The 16,250-nt window shown below is 44.5% G+C and overlaps 1 protein-coding gene across 3 annotated transcripts in view; it reads right to left on the bottom strand.

Annotated features, from left to right (window-relative positions):
• Positions 1-16,250, bottom strand: part of LOC135898152 (gamma-aminobutyric acid receptor subunit alpha-2) — a 117,359-nt gene that overhangs the window by 4,155 nt on the left and 96,954 nt on the right. For all 3 annotated transcript variants that reach the window (XM_065426930.1, XM_065426931.1, XM_065426932.1), the window contains 5 exons: positions 15,762-15,844; positions 11,117-11,251; positions 9,398-9,550; positions 7,843-8,003; positions 5,298-5,450 (listed from right to left, as the gene is read on the bottom strand). In XM_065426930.1, coding sequence (XP_065283002.1) covers positions 5,298-5,450; positions 7,843-8,003; positions 9,398-9,550; positions 11,117-11,251; positions 15,762-15,844 — 685 coding nt within the window. The remainder of the gene's footprint in view (positions 1-5,297; positions 5,451-7,842; positions 8,004-9,397; positions 9,551-11,116; positions 11,252-15,761; positions 15,845-16,250) is intronic.

Genomic DNA, 16,250 nt, shown 5'->3' with positions numbered 1-16,250 from the left:
AACGGCTGCGCTCCCCTAAAAGCAAGGATCACTGAGCTTGCGATAGCTGAACGTGCGCTTGCGATGCATCCTTCGGTAGAAGTTTGCGACACTCGTGATTATGTGGCACCTCTAGCAGTATTCATGTCAGATTTACAAAAATGGCTCGCCGTTTTGCTAATTACCACGCAATTATTCGAGAGGAAACGATGGCAAATGCTGCGCGGTCTGCTCAGTTCGTTCGCAATTAAACTAAAGAATTTATACAGAGACCCACAACAAATATTTACCACGAAATTATGGCATGTCTTTGCAAGAAGAGCACCTCTAGATTGCAGAGTTTGTGGACTCGCTTATGTAGCGGTGCGGTTACAGAACGACCGGAGCGACAAGTAAATAAAATAAAAGATGGACAGACGAGACTTCAGCGAATTCGCGATAAGGCATGAGCACTGATCCGAAACAAATTCAACAAGGAGCCGTAAATCCTCAGCATATTAACTCCGTCTCTCGGCAAGTCTCCCCAGGGCACGACCGGGGACGCCTTTCGATCGCGTGCGCAGGGTCTCGACGTTATCTAGAGGTACGAGCGAAGAAAAATGAAAACCTCTAGAGAACATAAACAACGAACCAAGAACAGAACAGAGGTGAGGAGAGGCGAGAAAACCAGTGCCGGGGATGGGGGGGTAACGTTATCTGCATGTTTGATTGAGCCCGGACCACTTTTGGAGCTCTGAATGAGTGCGCTTCACTGCGGCCAGAAGCCACTTAGGCGATGATTGGGGGAGCATGCTCGACAGGTTACGAATCTTCTGGTGCGCCGAGCCCTCTCTATCTGAATTTGCCGGGGGGGTCCGCGATTTTTCATGTTTGCACCTGCTTGCTGCGCCAGCGCGCTCGCTCGCTGCTTTGGGTCTCGTAGAACGGTAAAAGCGAACGCTTGCTTCCACATCGCAGTCCGTGCGTGAACTAGAGAGCCGAATTCGCGGACCGCGTCGCGCCGCGTACGCTGGCGCAGTTTCACCGTTCAGAAATGGAGGCGTGGCAGCGCGACGCGTTGACGTCGTTTGTTTGCTGGCTGCTAGGTGGCACAATTTGCTGGGTGGCCCGAACGCCTTCCCCTCTGACCGCATGCGCGCGGTAACTAGCTTTGCTTACGCGAGACCATTTTGTTGTCATATTTTGGTGACGTTTTGTTGCCACCATTTCAGGGTGGCAACCTTGTGTGGAGAAAACGTCTCCAACAGTACATGGCGGTTGTCCGTAACCGCATAGCGAGTCGTGTGTGTAAACGCAGTCACAGCGACGGCGAGAGAAGACAGTGGAAGCATTGTGTCGGGGTTAGAAATTATACAAGAATTTCCTTTACGGAGCCATTCGAATAAAGCTTTCGCAGGAGCGGGTCCCGGCCAATTTCGATATTGAATGGCACGACAGCAATGCCAGCAATCAATATTCAGTGGGTCTTGCGAACTAAATACTTCGCGAGTTTGGCTCCAAGTGTAGCGTAATGGAAGCTCAGAATGCTAACAAAGAGGGAGAGCTACAGAGAACTCTGCAGGCGGGTACGTAGCCGCCTATATGCTATTCTGCACAGAGAAAGGGATCGACGACAGAAAGGGCCTAGAGGGAGGAGGGAAGGAAATGGAAGAAAAAAGGCCAAGAAAATGTACTATAATGGTTTGTATAGGTAAAATAAAGCCTCCAGGCTCAAGGTATATACCGAGTGTTCAAAATTGGCCTCACAGTTCATTAACCCAGAAAGCAGTTCGTGCGCTTTTTCACTACCTGAAGGCAACAGACTTGAGTGCCCGACTATAGACATCATACACCTAAGTTTTCTCTCTCTCTTTCACTCCACATTCCCCCTCCCCACGTGTAGGGTAGCAAACTGGACTCAGTCTGGTTAACCTCCCTGCCTTTCTCTCTCTCTCTCTCTCTAAGCTTTACGGTTTTCTTAAATTTAGGCACTGGGAGGCACTCGAAGAACACCTGTGCAAATAAGTTATGTGGCCAGGGGGATACAAACTGAGGTGATAACTATCGCTATTAGCAGCCCAATTAACTAAATTTGAATAATTAACTTTTTATTGAGTGCAGGAACTGTGTATGTTTGTATTTAAAAGTGAGAGACAGTCATGTTACTACGCAGTATCAGTTGGTACAATTCTTCTAGCGTGTCTGTGCTCCCAGATATCCGACTCCAAATTTTACTCCACATATCCGACTCCAAATTTTAATTGTCGTTCGCATGATTACGCATGCAAGAGAGCGGGGATCGGTGCAAAGCTCCTCTCTGATGTGACGTGGCTGTTGCGTGCGGCGTTTAGTCTAACAGGGTGGAGGCATAGGCAAAGATGATAACTGTTCCTCTTCCATACTGATACTGCATAGAAACACGTCTGCCTCTTACTACCTGCCGTGGTTGCTCAGTGGCTATGATGTTAGGCTGCTGAGCACGAGGTCGCGGGATCGAATCCCGGCCACGGCGGCCGCATTTCGATGGGGGCGAAATGCGAAAACACCCGTGTACTTAGATTTAGGTGCACGTTAAAGAACCCCAGGTGGTCGAAATTTCCGGAGTCCTCCACTACGGCGTGCCTCATAATCAGAAAGTGGTTTTGGCACGTAAAACCCCATAATTTAATTTTTTTCTGCCTCTTACTTTTCAATACAAACATACCCACTTAATGCTGTCAACAAAAGGCTAGTTATTCAATTTGATTCAATTCGGCTGCTGACAGTGATGATTATGATCTCACTTTGTGTCCCTCTGGCCACATAACTTAATTGCACAGGTGGTCTTCGCGTGCCTCCCAGTGCCTAATTTAAAGAAAACCATAAAATTTAATTTTGAACACCCTGTAGTTAATCCTTGTTGATCCTGGCTCAGGGACACACGTGACCTTTAATTCGTGTCATAAATTACAGCAATCATGGCAATGCGCCCACTATAATCGGCCAACTTCGTTTCTACTGTGATCTCTTCAGGCCATCCAGGCTTTAACTGATCCTTGAAAAAGTATGGACCTGTAATCCAGGCTATATGAGCAGATCTTTCCGTTATGTACTTTACCTCTTCCCTCTGTCGTAATCGTCACCTAACGTATTCCTCTTTTTTTTTCTTGCACAACACAGACTAGCCCGCTAAAGGAATGTACCTCAAGACGACCTCTCTGCCCTTCATATAATTAAACTTATCTGTTTTCTTCTCTCTCTCTCTTTTATCGTGAGAGATTTGATTGAAACTGCAATTTTAATGATTGTTCTAGGCAGTATAAGGGAAGATTTGAGTTGTACGGAGTATTCCGATGATTCAGTGTGATATGCGCAAGGAAGGAAGCCATACAACTTCATTCTTTTTTTTCCGTTTTAGTTTTCCTTGAATATACCGGATTTGCGAATGATCTGTTGATTCCGAGCAGTGATAGCCGTTCACCTTCTTTTTCTTCGTTTTTTTTTCATGTTCAAAAGTTTGTGTGTATTGTATCTGGTCAATGCCGCAACACTGCTGTGTCGGCTGTGGTTCGGAGTAGCCTTCACAAATCCATACCGCTATTGAAATTGAATGGCTGACTCATATATGTGCGCTCAGTGCAGATATGATGATACTATTTATCATCTCCTCTATCACTGTTACCGCTTCGACAAACCATGCCATCCTTTTCCTTATACCTTGAGCAGTGTTTTCAGAAATTGCAAGATTGTCGCACAATCTTTCTAATTTACGACCTGGCTTTGAAACCTGGAAGGCCGGATGTGTCGGGTCACTGTTGCTAACATGCCTTGGACCAATGTTAATCCAAGAAAATGTACACCGCCAGTTCACCAGTCATTTTTTGTGAGCTTCTCTATAATCTGCAAAAGATATGTGAATTCCTTGAAGTAGCAACAGCTGTCATCTTTTCTTTTTGTTTGAGTGGTAATTTGTACTAACACTTACTGAAACCTTATTATAGGTATACATATTGCAGATTTCCGTGTGCAGCCTAGCCGTGCAGTATAGGTCGATGATTAAGGGGCGAAAGTGAGCATTTGCGACTTTCGTTTTGGCCTTCTGACAGCACTGTCGTCACGACAGTGTCTGTAAAAGTAATTGTGACAAAAATAACGCTGAGAAGGGAGATACTAACGGAACATATTGCAGTAGACCAGAGTATCTGTTGCGCGTGGCGGGGTATGTACATTTTCACTCTGAAGGTTTGACTGTGTTAACCAGCAGAACGCCACAGAGATTGAAACTCTGCTCGTCCTTCGGGTTTCGTGCAGCTTCGCAGGTATAGTGTAGCAAATGTCACAGCCAGACGACAACCTGGCTCCTTCATACAGAGACACCGGACATCCTCAGCGCGCCTGTACAGTTGTCCCCGCGACATCATTTCATTTTGCGTGATTACCATACGATATACAGACCTCATCTTCAGAAACAATACTTTAGTGGACCAATGGTTACCTGTTCTACGCGTTCTACGCTTTGCATGTGGATCGCACGTCCTTTTCTTCTATCTATTGGTCAGCTACTATGTGAATAACCCGCAATAATTTTTTTGTCTACATTCCTTTTTGCCACCTGTTAACAGTACGCCTTTGAATTTATTTTCCATCGCTTCAACATAGAATGGCTACCATTTGCAGTAGGGAAGGGGATAAAGAGTATAAATGAAAGGCAGAGAGGTCAACAACGATTGATACCGGTTGGGTACCCTGCACTGGAGGAAGGGCGATGGGGGCGAAAAGAGTAAACGAAAGAGAAAGTCCAGTGTTTATGTCACCGACGCAGTGAAAATTATCAGCGCTGCATCACAGACGGTCTCTCAATCCGGCTGCTTTCAGGAATCGCAGCAGCGCTCTCGTGGCCTTCTGCAGCTGGGATAAGCGAGGCCATGGTCTTGGAATCATGTTCAACAAGAATGTTCTTCCGCATAGCTGGATTAAAGCGGACCGGAGGGCAACTATTTCATATTCGAAGAACCGGCATCATCAATGTAAGGATGTACCTCGGTGAGGATGATTTCCAAGTCTACAGAAACCATTGCATTTGCTCTCTATTGGAAACTGCCGGAGGACAAGCGTTCGTCTACGTTCCCGTATTGCTAATTGGTCTGTTTCAGAGCTCACAAGTGTAAAGAGAGGAAGGAGAGAAGGCGGTTAGCTACAATGGATTGCAGAGGCATGCCGTTTAGTTGTCCGCTAGAGCGTATGGGTCTTTTTATGGGTCTGTTGGCGCAGCGTGATAAAAGTGACGTAGCTACATGGCCTACTATCCGATACTGCCAAGGTCACCAAAGAAGGCCAGCAGAACGGAACAGTGTACGTACTTTTCTAATTCTGCAGGCGCACTCGTCGATGCTAGACAGAGGGGCGAAAATGTCCGCGTGCTCCTCTTCCTCAACGTCGGAGTCGCCGGCCGCACCTTCGTTTTGCACGGCTTCCCCTTCTTCGTCGGTGAGGGGGAACTCTCCGCTGCCGACCTTCAGAAAGGAATAGAGGATGGGGAGAGAAGGCAATGCGACAGATGGCGGTCCATGTTAGTATCTCATCTTCAGTGTCACAAGGCAAACTGGTGATAGAAAAAAATAGAAGAACGACGATCCTTACAGGAATTTCTGAAACACTGATGCACTGCTCAGAGCGTATTAATGCAGGGATCTTTCTTGTCCTTATCGACTCACGTTTCATGATTTTAGTTTCCTTTGTGTGGCCTTTCGCCGCACTTTTTGTAATGAACTATGCAAATATGCTTGAAGCATCACTATTTAATGGTTCCTTAACCACTGCAACATGACATCGACCTTTGTATTTTTATTCTACATTTTAATGCATGCCAGTAATATCAAGACAGTAACATGGGGTTAATCTCTCATACTGGCATCCCAAGAAGCGTTAAAAAGACGCAAGATCGCCATGTGTTGTCGTTCTTATGTCTGTTCTTGTCTGTTTAGCGCTACTTAAAAAAATTACGGGGTTTTACGTGCCAAAACCACTTTATGATTATGAGACACGCCGTAGTGGGGGACTCCGGAAATTTGGACCACCTGGAATTCTTTAACGTGCACCTAAATCTAACTACACGGGTGTTTTCGCATTTCGCCCCCATCGAAATGCGGACGCCGCGGCCGGGATTCGATCCCGCGACGTCATGCTTAGCAGCCCAACACCATAGCCACTAAGCAACCACAATGGATATCGCTACTTAGGATCTTGGTATGCTACTAATATATTGCAATTTGGACGGATTGACAATACGGGCGATCCACAGAAGGTGTCGTACACGCTGAAGATACTCAACGAGGGCACAACTTATTTATTTATTTAGTTAGTTAGTTAGTTAGTTAGTATACTGTGAACGCCAAATGGGGTTTTGAAACAGCAGCAGTTAGTTTTATGTCATATATACCACAAACTGGTGGTCATGTGCTTACCGCTGTATTGGCGGTGGTGGTGTATTAAGTGTTTTACAGAAGATTTTGTTCTGGAAATGAGCTAGCTGATTTTACTGTCCCGGATAGTAATGAGAAGCAGAGACGGGTGAGCTAGCGAAATGAGCAAGCAGGGGAAAAATGGACCAAGCAGCCTCAGCTTGATTCCAATGCAGCCATTAGACGAGAAGGTAGTACATGATTGCTCGCATTTGCACATAAATGAGGGAAAAAAAAAGGGATTGGAGCCTCTCAGTCCTCTCGTATCAAGTGAGTTTGTGCTATATTTATAAATATTGAAACGGGCAGAGATATAAGTTTAAATGGGACAGTGTTTACTCTGCAGAAGATATGGCCGGCACAGCCAGTATGGCCGAACGATAGGTTAGCCCCACTACAGTGTCTCTTTCGCCTTGTTGGTGATCGTCGTCTTTGTCCCTCTCGTGGCACCGTGACAATATTTATGAGTGTAATCTTCAAGAGATAGCCTGTATGGACAAGGTTGTCGTGCGCGGGTGCAGGTGGGGCTTATAGTTGATAGTGGTTTTCCCGACACAAGGCGTCCACGTAGCCGGCCGTATAGATAGAGAGAGGAGCGATATTGTGAGCATACAGAAGGGGCACGTGCCGCTGATTATTTCGGTGGCCCCCTCTCGTCGCGCTGATGGAAGGAAAGGAGCGGTAATTGAAGGGCGTATGGGCGGATGCCGAAAAGTAGCAGGGACGAGAGGGCTGGATTTATAGCAGAAAACGTGTAGCCTATCGCGGTTTGGCCAGGGAGAAGCGGCGAAGCGGATCGATCTGAAGATGAGGTTAGCATTCAGACGGACCAGAAGCTGACTTATTGAAAGGTTGAACGATCCATCGCAACAATATGGCTATGAGATATGCCATGTTGCGGGCCTCCAGAATTATTTTAGACATTTGGTTTTCTTCGGGGTGCACATGAACGTAAACAGTGAATCAGTCTTGCTTTTAGCGAACGTCGGAATGCTGTTACTGCCATGGCATGGATTGAGGCCCCTGACCTGGGGCTGAGCACCAGAAACACCAGAGCCACAGAGTCCCCCTGTTGTGTGTAGAGCATTCCATAAAAAAAAGATTTACATATATTATAGATTGTCTTTAGATTTCTTATAAGTAGACTTCTTTGCCATTCTATAGGTAAACATTTATTATAAAAATGTAGACGGTTTAAAGAATTTGTCGATAAACAATCTATTGACATTATAGACAAATATCTAAAGGCTTTATATAGAAAAGAAAATTATGAAACGGCCTTAGCTCTGGTTGCTTATCAAAGTACGACGGAATCAACGAACTCCGCGTGTTCTCGACATCGATCTCGAAATCGATTGCTCGACAGTGCGAAGCACGTCCGAAAGCTTCTTTTTCCTTGCTGCGTTCATTCAGAGTTACGACATTGTCTAAAACTGAGGCTTACCTTGGTGAAGTAGTGAACGCCCGCGAACTCCAGGAGGGTGAAGATGACGAAGGAGAAGCACATGATGACGAACCAGTCGAGGGACGTCGGGTACGGCACCTTGGGCAGGTCTGTGCGTGTGTCCAGTCCGAAAGTGGACAGCGTCAGCACAGTGGTGATTCCTGAAGGTTCAGGAAAATTAGCACAGTTTTCCACGCGACAATCTCTAAAAAGACCAAAGCTCAATCATATCTCGTTGAAAATAATCGCTTACAGCAACAACGAGCTTGGCTACGGTACTGCTAATTATTTTGTAAACTGCTGACAGCCGGACTGGTTTAGGTGCAGTACACTTTAATAATACCTACATAGCAGATAATGTCCGCGGGCGAGTTCACAAGATTCCGGTTTATGTAGACAGAGAGAGTGGCTGTGGAATAGTGTGTCATTGATGATGATTGAGTAACCACTGTAATGCAGGCACTATTTGGCGATGTTGTACTGTTCGCCTGTAACCAAATTCTGAACTACGCCATGCCTATTGCATTCCGCATACATTAGAAAATATCAGTAAGGCACATGGATAGCTAAAGACGTCCTTACAAAGGCTACCGCCTTTTCTCGTGCAACCAATACCATCGCATAAATTCGAAGCATATACACTTAAGCACTTCTCAAAGCTTGGGCAGCCTTTTTGTTCGAGAAAATTATATTATACCATACCAAGCAGGCACGCTGTCTAAGTGTAAAGTGTAGAGTGATCACGCTTCATTCGGCTACAAGTGCATTGCACCGTATCTATATCTCTCTCTTTTCTAACTGAATATCGGTACATGTGCAATATATATGTGTGTGTATATATATATATATATATATATATATATATATATATATATATATATATATATATATATATATATATATATATATATATATATATATATCAAACACAGACTATTGTTGATATTGTCGTACGAAATGACTTTGAACTGAGTCATCATGGCAAAGGAAGAAAGATTACAAGACAAGTAATTTACAGCACAAAAATGGCTTTCTTTTTCGGTTCCGCGCAGTTACCCATTCAACTTTATTTGCTAGTTTGTTATGAAGAAACTGTTCAGTTGACAAACGCAATATAAACATACAATGAACTGCACATGGTAGAGCAGTTCTTACTTTGGTGATTGCTTAATATAAACCTTTCTTCGCTATTGTTACAAGGGATTTAACAGTGTCTAATTACTTTCCACGAAAAGAAACATTTCACGTGTTCTCGCCATAGCATCCAGAAGTACTCACAGCACATAATCTTGATTTTGTTTCTCATGCGTAACTTATGTTTTGTTGTATGCGCATTGACTCTGATGCGCCTTACGTGAACAACAATATTGTGACAAAGAGAAGCTTCTCTATGCCTATTCATATCATACAAATTAGCATGCAACGTGAGATTCCAGTCAACGAAGCACTAATTTGCATACAGGGTTGAGAGGCATAACAGACTGCTTTAAAACGTCGCAAGGTAATCGGGTTTCTACGAAGTCGTCTCTATGTGCCTGGCAAATAATTGACTTACCGAGGCCAACTCTGTCCGCAGTGGCTTCTCTGTTAATCCAGAAGGAGACCCATGAAAGCACGACAATTAGTATACATGGGACGTAGACTTGGATCAGGAAGTATCCCATGTGCCTCTGCAGATTGAAGTTGACGTGAAGTACCGAAAACAGGCCTACAAGGGGAGAAAAATACTTTTAAACGATTACATAAGTTCTGTTCATCTTTCTGAGGGTGGATTGGGTTAATCTGATCAAAAAAATGCGTGAGCGCGAAAATCTGGGCCACGGCCAACAAAAGAGAAGCGAATTTTTAAGCCTGATGGTGTGTGATTAGTGGACAAGAGTACCGAATGACCAATGCGCCAGGTATTGCGGTGAAGCTGTTGTGAGTAAAAACACTTTGCAAACTCTTGCTCAAATTTTTGCAACTGATTATTCGCACGAGGTTATACGTAAGACTCTTGATAATGATAGGGAGCATTTTCGAATGGATAACTAACGACGCGATGAGGGAATGATAGCAAGAGGTCCGGTTCGCGAAACTTTCATAAGAGGTCGTGATCAAATCATAAGCCGAGTTCTAAAGGAGCGAAAAAAAAGAAAAGTCTTCAAGGGCCCATTGCCGAATGTGAGCTCACGATAATTATACCAGCAATTTGCAGAAGGCAGTTGGTATGTTCATACGCTATAGTGATATAAGGACAAGCACCGGCTAGTTATGACAGCGAAAGTAGTGCCGACGAAAGTGACCAAGCAATGATTAACGGTAGCGACAAATGAAAAGCTTCCTAATGTGTTTTTTTTTCTTTTGCTAAACTTCTGAGGACGCTCGCGTTTTGCAGTGACCTCGAACATAACATTATCGCAGGAAGCGTACAATAGACAAAGTAAAGGAACATAGGGAAAGCTATATAGAAAGTTGAATAAGATGTGAAAAAAAAAGAAGGAAGAAGGATGTATGACCACACGTATTAGTGAATTTTCGCTTTGACTTGGAGGCGTTGCGCAGACAGTCGTATTGGTGCTAGCTGCTTATAAATACGATTATACAAATCTGTGCTGACGATGCGTCATATTATGTTTTAATCAACAGCGCGTCTTGTGGGCCACAGTCGTGTCTTGTGAGAATGTGCAGAAACAATACGTATTTCCAGACGTCCGAATCGCCACTGTAACGTACTACGTAAATCTTGCCCAGCCTGAAAACACAAGGAAATGGCTACAATAAGTACGTCAAACTGACACCTCCATATTTAGTATTCAGCGCGTACAACAACGGCTTGAATATATGCATGATTGAAATAGCGTATCATTCGCACACAAGGAGAGAGACAGAAAGGTAGGCTGAATAAAGTTAACTATTTCGCAAGTCTGACTGGAAATAGTGTACGAGACCGTATACGCTTGATGAGGTGGCTGTCAGCTTAGGAACGCTTGAAAAGTGCCCTCGATATATCTTCTCGCAGACTTACGACGCGTCTCGCAGTCTGTTCAGCAACAACTTTCCTTCTTACGCGCACCTGCTTAAGAAAAATACAAAACATTGGAAGAAAGACTGAGTGCTCGTGGTGGCGTATACCGGGAACCACGAAATGCTGCACGCGTTCGCGTATAATGCGCGGTCTTGACAACACAGAGGAGCGATAAATCTTATGAGGCTGGCTGCAACTATCGTGACGGCGTTGAGAGTGCCCTACGTGGGCGTTCGCGCCCGATAGCTTGCGACGACCCATACTTACCGTTATTAAAAATGTACGTTGAGTTCCGGTAGGGGTAATTAATGAGGTCGAACTGCGACAGCGCGAGCCCTGGTATCAGGTCCACAGGAAGCGTGGAATCCCATTTGTACACGAGCTGGTCAGCCGTATAACCATCTGGAAGAACGACAAAGAAGGAAACTCACTGTTCACTTCATTGTGGAGTTTATCGTAAAAGAACAAGGCTGACAAAACTGATATGTAGACAAAACTGACATATAACAATAAACCTTCATTTTTTACCGAACCGGGTCTGATCCGGAACCGTAGGACATTTTTTTTTCACTGCGGAGCTACATCGGAAGAAAAAAATTAACAGTCCTTTTTAAGCTAAGGTTGTAAACCTTTTGTGGAGCTTTTCAACCTTGCATTGGCTGCACTTATGGCTAAACTACGCTACGTTGTTTATAAACGCGCACCACTTTTCCGTGGTTTTGAAAAGTAGCAACGCTGTTGGTGCGGTTTCCAGCGTATTGCACGCCAGGGGTCAGACTAGGCGTTGGGTTAACCCGCAATATTTGCATCACATCCGACGCGCGGACTCGCCAGACTGTGATGCGTGCAAAGTGCCCGATACAGTGGAGCACGTATACTTGTTGCTTATCCCCAGTATGACTATCAGCGGCAGATAGTTCGTTCGTTCTTCGTTAGTGTCAATTAGCAACAGACCGTTCAGATAAAAAGCGTTACGGGGCCATCAACGGCACATACCACTAAAGCGAGCCATCAAGGCTCTCAGACATATATTCGAGGCCGTGAACACGAATGTGCATACAATCACACACTACTGCCTGTCCTCATCATTACTCCTCAGTTTAGTATTTTTCTAAACTTCCTTTCCCCTCTGAGCACTGTAGCACACTGGAGGACTCACTGTGTTTCCTTAATATTCTCTCTCTCTCTCTCAATAAAGCTTCGCTTCACAGTGAGTCGTGCATTGGTGTTGGATCTGCGTAATTCCTTTGTAACTCCGAATGGCTTGAAGAACAAACAGGCATAATCTTTCAGTGCATCTTAGCAGCAGCGCCGATTTATTGTACAATATGAATTTACGAAATTTTCCTATAATTATTCTTCGGTTCAAATGAACCAAAACTGCTTTGAACCAGCTTAACCAGTAATGTTTAATTCTGGATTTGAACTGGAACTGAACCGTTTTCAGTGGGCAGAAATGAAAACCGGAACAAAAGAAACGTTTCGGCCAGACACTCTGCTGTTTACTGGAGGAACAAGTCCTTGCAAGTTTTCTGTTTTTCAGTAGGCTACATACTCGAGCTTCGCCCCTCTCCTCCCTGCTCCACAACGCGCCAGAAGAAATAGCCAAAGCTCATGCGGTGAAAGTGGCCTCAGCTGAAACATACCTTCTCTGCAGATAGCATAAAATTCATCACACAACCTGTGCAAAACGGAGTTTTACTAGAAAGCAAGGACTTGAAATGAGGACCAAAAGTGGCCGAACAGTGCTGTGGGGCGCAAGGGGACTTGTGTTTGTCAGGCCCCAGGCAAGTCCCTGGTGTTGACAGGTCTCCTTGTCGAAACATTGGATTTCATGGCCCGCCCACTGTTGATCGCGCTATATTGGTCGGTAAACGTTTTCAACCTATGCGCTTAAGCTTCCCGCGATCCTTTTCAGCATCCTGCGCTATGCACACACACACACACACACACACACACACACACACACACACACACACACACACACACACACACACACACACACACACACACACACACACACACACACACACACACACGCACGCACGCACACACACACACACACGCGCGCGCACACGCACACGCACACACACACACACACATACACACACAGACACACACACACACACACACACACACACACACACACACACACAAAAAGGTTGTTGCTATTTTCCTGGTTTTTGCAACGTCGTGAACAACAGGTGGCAGGTGCCATACCGGGGAAAGCAGTGGCGAAAGTAAACCGAGTGTGCAAGCATAACACTTGATTCAGCTGGTTTAGGTACAAGTAAAAAGAAAAAAAAAACTGAAAACAAGGAGCAGCTGTATGATATGCCACTAGCCCAAGTTCATAAACACCTCGTCTAGCTGGAGGCGTGGAACAGTGAAAATCTTACGGATCACGGAGCCAACGACCGAAACAATCTTCTGGCAGCATGTGTAGGCGGGAGCTTGACATTTAACAGAAGACTTAGCCTTTGTGATCTTACTTCTACCATCCTCTTTATGCAGGTTCTTAGCGATCCTTGTAGAAGTAAATGTTTTTTTTTTCTGAGTATTTCAGTCGCACCTCTTGCTGAAAGATGTAAAACAACAACATGAGCCACGCAATTTTGGACGTTATCAATCACGAACGTTCACTTAGTTGCGAAAAAACGCGTAAACTCGACTTCAAAAGACGTTCCTTTCGTGAAAGCTGAAACGTTTCAAATAATAAAGCTTGTAGGTAAGGTGGACTGCATGGGGTGCAGAACTGGAGAGGTTGGAAACAGCGCCTATCTTGAGCAACGAAACATAGTGCCGAAAATCTGTGGCTTGCTTGCAACAGTGTTGCCGTTGACGCTTGCTCTACATAAATCGGTGGCGCCAAAAAATACCTTTCCTAATAAAAACCCAGCTGGGTTGCTCACTCATAACTTTGGTTTATTCAGAATCATGGTAAGTGAAAATAACTCAGACGAAAAGCCTTTTCCTCGTGACAAATGTGCCATCCTGCTAACTACATTGTGTTTGTGACCAACTTTAACTTTGAACTTTCCACTGTTCCTCACTAGTGTGTCCTCGCGAAAACGTGGACCTTATAATTTTTGGCCATGATGGTACACTCTTAAAAAAGTTTACACCCTTGAGGTTGTATTTTGTCCGCAAACAATAATCGTCACCTGTTTTGCACGCATTTCCTTTCTTTAACGCTGCGGATCAGATACTTCCTATAATCACGAACGGCTTGCGCGTTATCAGCGTGACACAGAATTCTCGACAGGAAAGTAGCGAGCGCCGAGTTTTCAAGAGAGGAAACGCAAGCAAGGCAGATAAAGATTATCGTTGTGAGGCAAAATAAGCCCCAAAGGGTGTAAACTTTTTTTAGAGTGTAGTCGCGTTGGTTGTTCGATAACGATGTGGATGAAATTTCTCTTGGTGTTATAAAGGAAACTAAGGTATACCCATCCATAATGAAGACAATTACTCCAGGAATTCTTGAATCAAGGAGTTCTTCCTGGCAATGAGAAATTGGTGGAAGTGATACGGCTTCATAAGTCTAAGTCACTACTATATTTCATCCCGCCACGACCTCTGCATTAAAGGGCCCATGTCAACTTACTTTTTCTTGCCTCATACTATTTGCATCTCCTGGTTGCAGAATACATTAAGGAAATACAGTTGAATCGCCACTTGGAAAACTTACTTCCAGCCTTCATTCATTCCCAGTGCACGTTCTGAACGGAATCACCTTTAACCTTAGATCGACGATACTGATGTGTGTTTGTTGCTATTAAATATTTTGTTGTTAAATGACAACCTTAACTCTTCAATCATTCTTTCAATTCTACGTTGTGTTGCTACATCTGTGAATCTTTGATACATGTGTAGTTTGCAATTTTTGTGTATGTGTGGGATCATGCTCTTGTTGGATTTCACAGTTCCTCTCTTCTTTAAACCCTGCCTTGGTTTTCCTTATCTGAGTGTAAATGTACGAAAGCTACACCGAAACGTATCGAACCCAAATTCTTTACATGCTACCGAAACAAATTGGTTGAATAATGCAAACTCTCAGTGTGAATGTTTCAAGAAGAGCGTGAGTGGTTCACTGCAGCTTATAAAACAAACCTGTTTTATAAGATCTCTGTTTGTTTTCCTGTGAAATTGTTTAAATAGCCCCAACAAGTTCCTGCTAATGCAAATTTCATAATTAATTACAGACCTTTAGTATTTTACCAGAAACTCCCGAGGGCTTCCTTCAATACCTGCCTCCAATTAACTCGGTTGTTTGCGGTGTTCATTACCGGCTGTGGCCGTGTGTCTGTACTCTCTATCCCTATCTCTACTTCTTTCTTTTCTTTCTACCGCCCCTCTCCCCAGCCCGTTTTCCAGTGTGGGGTAGCAAACCACATTTTTTGTTATGATTAACTTCTCCTTTCTTTCGTATCTTTCTCTCGGACCATGTAAAGTTTTTCTTTGCTACGTCACCTCGTCTGCCTGTAATGCGCAACCGAATATCGGCTGCACACATGGCCGAAGTAGTGTGTTGAGAGAACGCGGACGCGGGAAAACATGTATTAGCTGTTATCAGGGTATTTTGCAGAAGTGAAGTAACATTAATTTTACTTGACGATGCTGTGGTCTGCGGATTTCTGACTCCGGACGCACGCTGCCGAAGAGGCCACGGGAACAGCGACAGGAGACAAAACGCATTTAGAGACAGAAGGGGAACTGTAAAATTAATTCTCAAGCAAATATTCCAAGCATGGTGCATTTTCATACCGTGAACATTGATAGAATGGCTTTGAGGCCTCCTCAGTTAAGAAGTCCGGATAAACACCATGTAACAGGCGCTGTGTAGTCACTGACGCAGGCTGTGTCACTTCTGTTTTTGTAGGGTGTTTTATAAGAGAGTTGTGATTACACTTACAGCTGCCGAATGTCAAGGGGCACGACTGGCGGTCCATTGGAAAGCTTTGAAGCTGCATGGGACATCTGGCCTTAATTGTCAGCCTGCGGGAAGTCGAAAGAAGCGAGTTGGTGTTATTAGTAAGCACCGGAATTGCCTTCAGTGCACAGGCGATCGTTTCATTGGACCGTAACGATTAGGCTAGTTTAATTACCCTACGATCTCATAATCTTCTATGTTCATATAAAGCGACAAAGGGATCGTTTAATAATTGAGCCAAGAAACTTTCGGGATACTCTCGCGTGGATGGCAACTTTCCTTATAACAGAGTAATCAAGACTCACTCACTCACTCACTCACTCACTCACTCACTCACTCACTCACTCACTCACTCACTCACTCACTCACTCACTCACTCACTCACTCACTCACTCACTCACTCACTCACTCACTCACTCACTCACTCACTCACTCACTCACTCACTCACTCACTCACTCACTCACTCACTC

The sequence above is a fragment of the Dermacentor albipictus genome, chromosome 3, assembly GCF_038994185.2.
Source record: "Dermacentor albipictus isolate Rhodes 1998 colony chromosome 3, USDA_Dalb.pri_finalv2, whole genome shotgun sequence".
Lineage (NCBI taxonomy): Eukaryota > Metazoa > Arthropoda > Arachnida > Ixodida > Ixodidae > Dermacentor > Dermacentor albipictus.
This window is presented reverse-complemented; position numbering and strand designations above follow the sequence as displayed.